At 31.9% G+C, this 9,240-nt stretch overlaps 1 protein-coding gene across 1 annotated transcript; it reads left to right on the forward strand.

Moving 5' to 3' along the window:
- Positions 1–7,119: 7,119 nt before the first annotated feature.
- Positions 7,120–7,773, forward strand: LOTGIDRAFT_136236 (hypothetical protein; the record flags this gene model as incomplete). Its single annotated transcript, XM_009046660.1, is given in 2 exon segments — positions 7,120–7,389; positions 7,405–7,773. Coding segments are annotated over 2 exon segments (639 nt in total), but the record flags the coding sequence as incomplete, so codon positions are not given.
- Between the last annotated feature and the right edge of the window lie 1,467 nt (positions 7,774–9,240).

Consider the following 9,240-nt stretch of genomic DNA (forward strand, 5'->3'; position numbering starts at 1 on the left):
GTGTTAGGCGCGAAGCAGATCATGCTTACTCTTTTTGAAACACCTGATAGTACTTCTCTTTGGAGGAGTTCACTTCTATACTACTATTACTTACTATTAGGGAATTGTCTGGTTTGTATGGATGTATTATATAGACACAGCTTTATTGAACAACAATTACTGAAATGTTTTATGAAAGTTTTAGATGTGTTTCACTTCAGGAACATGTCAAAATGTCAACAACAAAAAATTAAACCAGTGATTGTTTTTCTATAAAGCTGTGTTTAAATATTATCAATAGACTTACATTAAAGGCCTGGTTTGCCATTGTCAGGAGTTGATTTGGGTCTTGAATATATGTTAATAGTCTTCTTATACAGTACTAGAATTGCACGAAAATATCTTAAATATACCTTAAACTAGCAATTTCTTTTTCAATTTCTATACATGGGGAAGTCTCAAGAAAAGAGGTGTCGTCTTTTTAACTTTCAAACAGGAATAATTTTGTATACACATTGATTTGAAGTTCAAATTTTAACGGTGAGTTGTGAACACTATATTACAGTAAACCTTAGCTAAAAAATTCCCATTTCTGAGACTGAGGTATGATTGGTCAAACAGATAGAGAATTTGTCCCTTTAAAGTTTTTTGTTTATAGAGTGTTAGATTTGTATTCTGAAAAGTGATATTAGCAATTTAGGTTTTTTGGCTGAAGGCAAAAAATTAGGTGATAAAATGTCTGTAAAAATGTGTGAGAAGATAAGTCTGTATTGTAAATTATGGTGTACTTTTAGAAAATATGTATGAAATAGATAATAAAAACATGAATAAGTTTAGGAAGAATATAGATTTAGAACAATGATAATATAAACTTATATCTGTATTGTACAGTATGTCAGTTTTTATATTTATTAAATTTCATATTCATAAGAGATAAGGTCTGTTAGATTAGAGAGAAGGTTTTCTAGTGGTGTATTTAGGCAGTAATTATTGGGTCATAGCCCTTCAGTGTGAAAGGTCCTCTTTAGAAGTGAACATTAAGCCTTTTAAATGCTCAAAATTCTTCTCAGGCCATCTGAAATCCGTCAGGAGAGGGGGGAGCTATGGCAGCGCCAAGTCCACAGGCCTCGAGACTCTTCAGCCTTTCGGGCCTTAATCCAAAGAGACACCTCTAATTTTTGTCCTCGACTTTTCTAAATAATTATGTCACAGGTTGAATTTCTCAAGATATGCACTAATACAATTATGAATCCTTGGATAATGAAACATTATGCACATGTTATGAACAGTTCCCATTTATGCTTAGATAAATTTTCCATTTTAAACACCTACATATCTGTTTACTAGTTCCAATGGTAACTTCTCCAATGTTAAAAAGCACGATTCTGTTTCTTGGTTATCTTAGGAGCTATGAGCCTTTCTCCAAATCTATGTACTATGAACTTTTGCCTGCCATGCACTTTTGCTTAGAACATCATCATAGGATCAAAGTCCATTGTGAAATTTGAATAGTTTAGAATAGTCTCATTTTTTTTTAAATTTATTTTAATAACCCTTGAGTATTTATGTTGTCTGGTCTTCTCTCTTGGCATTGTCAACTTAAGACTAAAGATTATTAATAATGATTTTGTGCTTTCAACTTTGGATATTGACAAGTACTGAGAAATCATTGAACTTTCTAGGACTTCTCCTTCACGTTTTTGACAAGAAATAACCATTATCTTGTCATTGTTCTCAATTCCTGATAGATAAGTCATTATTCTGGACAAGTTTGAAGACACTTGTTTGATTCATTGCAGATAGTTTGTAAGGATTCTGTTTGTTTTCTTATTTGAAGAAAGTTATACATTAATCCATGTTCTAGATTCTTGATATATTTTACAAGACCTCGGCCAGTGCTTTACATAACAGTTTTATGAACTCTTAATACAGAAAATAATTTGATTTTGAAAAATTTTGTTCTAGCTTCTTCATCTTGTGGCAGTTAAGGAATCCTTCCAATCAAAACATTGGATCATGCACATTACAATTCATACGGGATTTGGTATGGCTCTTTCACATCCTTGATTTTTGTTTTAACTTTTAACATGGCTATTTTTTCAAACTAAACAGTGATACTCATTTGAAACTGAATAAACATATTGAATTAAATCTTAAACCTAAATAATATAAAATGGACAAAAAATTTAGTGAAGAATATTTCATACATAATGGCTGCCATTTTGGTCATTTATTTCACAGTTGAAATGTTGAAAAAAGGGTTTAAAATATTTAATGAACTTTTTTTTCTTGACGAACATCATAACTAACCATTTCAAATAGCTGAGATAAATTTGCCCCATTTGTTTGAATAGAAATTAATAATTAGACTGTACCATTGTATACAGTGTTGGTTCTCTATAAAATGACATCATATGCTTGGTTAAGTCAAACCAATGAAGGTTTTGGGTTCTAATCTCAGTCAGTGTTTGAAAGAATGTTGACTTTAAATAAGTCTTCTTCACTCACAGCTGTAAATGGGTATGGACAATTGAGGACAGATCAATGTCAAGAGGTTTGGCCAAGGATCAGCTGGTAGAAAGGATCCTTAACTGTGAACCTAAGTTGTTATACTTGTAAAATGTAGTTGTTTGTGTCTATCTTTTGTAGTTCATGGTTGATAGTTCACAGGGTATGCTTACTCTTTAGACACCTGATACCACTTTTCATTATGAAATACTTACTCACTTATGATTATATACTTCATCAAACTGCTACTAATGTTTCGCCAACATGGGGTTTGGATTTCGGGTTTTGTTTTGCTGTTGTAATCTTCTCATTATAATTTGAATATTATTTTGTATTTAATTGTTTTTTTTCCAGAAATATATGGTACCATTGAAAACCCAGAGTAGTTTAGATGAAATAGTTGTTGATAATATATTCTATATGATACCAGAAATTTTAATACATCATTCAATATTCCTTGACTTCTTGGACAACGTGTGGAAATATTGGGATTCACAAACCAGTACAGTGGGCAATATTATTATCAGTATTGTAAGTATCTTCTATTCTACTTTATCTTATATGTCTTTATTAGCCCGTAAAGTGTAGAAAAGTAGGACTTAAAACTCTATTTCATTTTTTTCATTTTTTTAGTTTATCTTATATTGCTGGATTAAACTTTTCCCTATATCTTGCCTTTTGTATATAGTCATTTCATCGATCTCAAAACCTTATATATGGAACATATAGCTCACAAGGACAGAAGAAGTTTGCAGGGATCCAGTTATGGGTGATTAAGGTTTTACCTTACTACTTACAAAATATGAGAGCAAGTAGATTTTCAAAGCCTACAGCATCTGAAAGAATTCAAAGCTGGATTAAGTAAACTTGTTCTCTTTGAAAATTGCTGGAAAAATTCAATTTGGTCATTGATCTCAGCCTTCAAAATCTGCATCCATGCAATTAATCGCAGTTATGCAATCTGTTAATTCCTTGATATATGTATTAGGGTCATATTGACTGACTGATCCAATGAGATTGTGTGAATATCCAGTCACCTTGAACTCTAGTTAAAATACAGCAAAAAATGCAATGACATCAAATTTAATAAGATGAATTTACTAAATATCACAAATAATCATTGGGTTCATGGAATAAAGTGATGATTATCCAAGAACTGGTCAGGGAATACTTTGCTGTTTGTTTTAGACTTCTAATTCAACTATGCCATTCAACTATGATTTATTATATTGCTTTTTGTCATTAAAGTCCTGAAGATAAATACATGTACTGCCATTCTCTCTAATCATGTCAAGTTTCACTGAAAATTGGAAAGTTAACATGACTCTAAAGAGGTTTTCAAAAATTTGTTATATGTATCGGTGACACTGAAAGCATCAATTTTCACTATTCCAATTTTCATTAAGACGTCTGTAGTTCCTTCACCTCCTCTTAAACTAAGACTTTGAAGACATCATTAATTGTGAAGGGCCTTATACGATAAAGTATATTTGCGATTAGTGATGTCATCAAACACTTAGTTTAAGAGAAAGTGCAGGAACCACAGATGTCTGATGAATGCTATCAGTGTCCCCGATACACATAAAAAATTTAGAAAATCTCTTTAAATTAGCAGTAAATCCTTTACACAATTTGATTTTCTAGAACTACCTGTTTTTTGTAATTTTGACAAATGTCTACTCACCAAACTCAGTGATCCAAAGATAATAAATAATAGAAAAACATGTTAAGTGTAATTTGTAAAGTTAATGAGGTGTAATTTAACTACCTGTAAGTTAAATATAGGTATATTTGCTATGTTTAAAGGTATCGTCCAATGTGAAATTGTTTTTTATCCTTCTGTATTGATTAAATTCAACAAAAACAAATTTATAAGATGTACAACTCCATATTAATGAATGTATTTATTTTCATTCATTTCATTTCATTCATTTCATTCATTTCATTCATTTCATTCATTTCAATCAATCATTTCATTTAATCATTCATTTCATTTAATCGTTCATTTCATTCAATCATTCATTTTCAATTAATCATTCGCTCATACATTTATCTTTTAATTTAAAAAAAAAAAGCAAGTATTTGAAAAAAAACTTCTGACTTAATTGCCTGATGCATCAAAGTTCTGTTATCAGAAATGCACAGAAAATATTTGATAAATGACTTGTTCTTGTAGTGCCAGTGAAATGAAATCTGTATGATTTATTTTTCAGTTTTCAAAACAGACAGTATTAGAGAGTTATTTATCATTTGTAGAGAATTATAAAACATCGGGTAAAGCATTTGAACATGCTCTTCAAACCAAATCTTCTGTACAGAAATTTGTAGAGGTAAGAACATTTTTGACTTTATTTTTATTTTGTTAGTACTTTTCTATTTGTCATGTTTGTTGTATATGTTAAGAATCTATGAAGGGTGTGGTGTCAGGTATGGTAGGTTTACTCTTTTAGACATCACTTTTCATTGTGAAATACTTACTCACTTATGATTATGATTGATATACTTTCTGATGTGAAAAGGTTTGGGTTTCATTCGGACCTTCAGTTTCAAACTTGGTTGATTTATTCCATGCAAAAACTGGGCATACTTGCGTATAAGTTACTATGTCTGAATCCATGGGTGTTTAAAGGGACAGGTGCACCATTTTGGGGGGGTGATTTTAGTCTTTAGAAGTACTAGAAATGTACGAAAATTGCATAATTCCTGTCAAAATACTTCAAACTAGGAATTTTAGTCACTATTTCCATATATATCTTTTCTATATATCACACAGTATCTTAAAATGACAAGTCATCATTTTAACATTCAAACACAGATAATTCTGGATACACATGCATTTGAAGTCTCAATCTAATTACTTGTATTGTATTTTTCTGTGGTTTGTTTCATGTAACATTTAATGTAATGTCTTCTGACATTTGAAACAATAATCAAAACAAAATGAATTCAGTATTCAATATGTGTGTAAATCTTGTGTCACGTTTTTCTTACTGGCTGTCCACATGTATAAAATTTTATTTTTTCCTGGTTTAGAAAAACAACTGGTTGAAAAACTGATGCAAACACAGCTTTCAGTCAGGCTGATTCATCAAGATTAAATTGACCAAATATACTGGTCTATTCCTTATCGTTCAAAGTACCTTTGTATTATTTTGGAAAGTTTTTCTCGTTGATTGGAGTAAAAAAGCAAGGCACCTTTACAACAGACTTTTTTATCGTTGTATTATAAAAAATATTTGGTTTAAAGTACTATTATAGATTTGTGTATGCTAGAAATGTATATATGAGGGATGAACATAACATACCGGTAGTTTTCATCACTATGATAATGATAATAAACTCTTTACTTTACATGGGTCAGAATTCGACCCAATACACAAGATCATGGCTCTGTCTAACATTCAGTCCATGGGGACAATATAATGAATGAATGAAAAAAAAATGGAAAAAATTAAGTGGTTTCCTGACGTGCCAAATTTCAAATATAGTTATGGTAGCGGCCTTTTATTCGAACTTCTGCTAGATATTTTGACTGTTATGAGTAGAGTCAGAAAAACTAGGCCCTGTTTATGGGCACTTTACACCTGCGAAGATGCCTTTTTTCTAGTATAATATTAAGTTACTTTTACAATGACTGTAAATTAATGTTGGGTATGACTGAACTACAAAAATATCCATCATTCCCAATATATTTATGTTTGGCGTGTTCGATCTCAATAAATAGGTCTAAAACCCCTGCAACTCTGAAATGGTGAAAAATTCCCATAAAAAAGGCCTGGTATTTCTGTCTCTACACCAGCCAACAGATTTCAAAATTGCTATTAGAGGCTGAAAATAGAGGCAGATGTTTCAGTTTAAAGAAGAAGGAGTGAATCTGGAGAATTACATAAAAGTCATAAGCATATAACTTTCAGTTTCATATTTAACACTACATTTAGAAAGTAGGGAAATATTTCCCTATATAGCTTTTGGATCATTAATTGCATTTGATGAAGTTAAAAATAACAAAATTTCACTAACAAAAAGGTATCCATCTTGAAAATATTGTAATGGACTGATCTTTATTTGCAGGAAATCTAACAATATCCCACCTAGAGATAAGATTATGTCAAAATGTGTAACTGATTATTATATATTTATATATTCTCTCTGTTTATACACATGTATAACACAAAAAATGTGCAAAAGATATAGATTGACTAGAATAGACGGCCTTGACTTTCTAATAACTTCTTATAAAAATATTTCTTAGACTCTTTAATTACCAGGATTCTTTTCTTCAAAAAATGCCAGAGTTGTGTATTTACAACTTGAATTAAAAACAAATAAAAGTTTTGATAATAAATCTTCTATGGGTGGTATTTTTATCGAGACACTGGATAGATACTATTCGCATTAGCTAGGGCTTCATAAATCCACTGTAAGCGTACAAGCAAATCGGTTTTGAAGTTTTATCAAACTGTCAAAGATTCTAAGGTCGTTTTTATGGAGGGTAAAATCAAACGTAGTCATTATTTTAAGTTTATTTTATGGATTTGTTAATATTTTTTTCGATTGCTGGTAAAGTAAGAAGTAAATTTGAATTTTCTCCTTAATTGTAGAAATGAAATCAGATGAGGTTAAGCAACATCATGTAGTGTCCTATGTTTGAAGCCATGCAATATCCGATGTTTGAAGCCATGCAGGGTCCTATGTTTGAAGCCATGCAGGGTCCTATGTTTGAAGCCATGCAGTATCCTATGTTTGAAGCCATGCAATGTCCTATGTTTGAAGCCATACAGTGTCCTATGTTTGAAGCCCTGCAATGTCCTATGTTTGAAGCCATGCAATGTCCTATGTTTGAAGCCATGCAGTGTCTTATGTTTGAAGCCATACAGTGTCCTATGTTTGAAGCCATGCAATGTCCTATGATTCAAGCCATGCAGTGTCCTGTGTTTGAAGCCATGCAATGTCCTATGTTTAATGCCATGCAGTGTCCTATGCTTGAAGCCATGCAATGTCCTATGTTTGAAGCCATGCAATGTCCTATGCTTGAAGCCATGCAATGTCCTATGTTTTAAGCCATGCAATGTCCTATGTTTAATGCCATGCAATGTCATATGCTTGAAGCCATGCAATGTCCTATGTTTGAAGCCATGCAATGTCCTATGTTTAATGCCATGCAGTGTCCTATGTTTGAAGCCATGCAATGTCCTATGTTTCAAGCCATGCAATGTCCTATGCTTGAAGCCATGCAATGTCCTATGTTTGAAGCTATGTCAGCATCTTAATCACCCACAGCCTTAAACTCATGGGTCTAATGCCAAAGCCTACTTGTATTTCCAAGTCATCCCTTCTAACCTGCACTACTGACTGGGTAAAAAAATCTTAACCTTTTCCAGGATCAAATCCTAGATCCCTAGGTTAGCATGCAAGCAAAGATTATACGTAACTTGCCAATACTTGTTTTATGAAATAACCCATATCAGATTTGGTCTTGTCATATGGCCGAGTTTTTATTGGTAAAATTTACAATAGAATTTGCTTAAAACAAATAGATAAGATATTTGCTTAAAATATTTGGAATTAACCCTTTCAACCCTAGCGGCCGGTTTACCGGCCAAACACATTTGCAATATATACCCGAGCAGCCGGTATACCGGCCGTTGCTAAGTGACATCATACAACATTAACGTCATACGCTTTTACTTTTATTACTTGGAGTTCAGGGTATATGACGTTGTATTTCAGTTACACTCAGGGTTCAAAGGGTTAACTCTGCCAAAACATTAGTTCTTTTGTGTGCTAAAAGCAACATATGTATATAAGAATTGCTTACATCATTATCTGTAATGACTTGTATATATAAATTAACCTGCAATTTCTAAACATTACAAAAAGATGATATAGAAATTAGAAATATATATATTGTGAAGTTTGCTGAGTACCACTGCACTGACAACTTAAATGACTATAACTGTGACCTCTGAATCATTTCTGACATTAAAGTTAGATATAACTTTTAACTTTAAATACTCTGGACAGCTTGATTTAGTTTTAAATGCATGTATACTATTTACTACAAGTTTCTGTTTCAGAGTAAATGAGTCTTATTCAAAAGTGACATGTATGCTCATGCTTTAGGATAAATAGTCCGTTGATTCTGGTCTAACATGTTGGACCAGCTTAGAAGACAACAGTTTAACTTTCTGTAATCTTTTCTTCTGTGTCTAATATTAGGCTCAGGTCAACCTTGTGACTGGTCAGAATGTGGAAGTTATTGCATTGTCAATGCCTTCTAGTAATTGGCAGCTTCTGAGAGAATGTAATCAATTGCTTGAAAACTAATCAAATTGAGCACCTATTTATAGCAATTTCTGGATAATAATTAGTATTTTGATCACAGCGAGTACAAAGGATCTGATGAGCTGCTTTTTATTTCCCATTAACCCTTAAAAGTTTTTTAACAAAAAATTTATTTATAGTCCAATGAGTTGAATGAATAATTCAGTCAGCTCTTCAGTTTACATCTTATTATACATCTTCTAAGCTTACACATTCTCTTAAAGACACTCCTGATAAATCTATAGAATCAGTTGATGTTGACATGAAATTCTATATACTTGTGTTGTAAACCTCTTTCATTGCACCCGAATTCCAACTTGTTTATAATAATCTATTTTCGATGTTAATGACTTGCCAAAAATAGCTCACAGACACATCCAAAATAACAGTTTTTTTTACTAGGATAGGTTAAGTAATTTGTATAGGCAA

The sequence above is a fragment of the Lottia gigantea genome (assembly GCF_000327385.1).
Source record: "Lottia gigantea unplaced genomic scaffold LOTGIsca_104, whole genome shotgun sequence".
In the NCBI taxonomy this organism is placed as follows: Eukaryota; Metazoa; Mollusca; class Gastropoda; family Lottiidae; genus Lottia; species Lottia gigantea.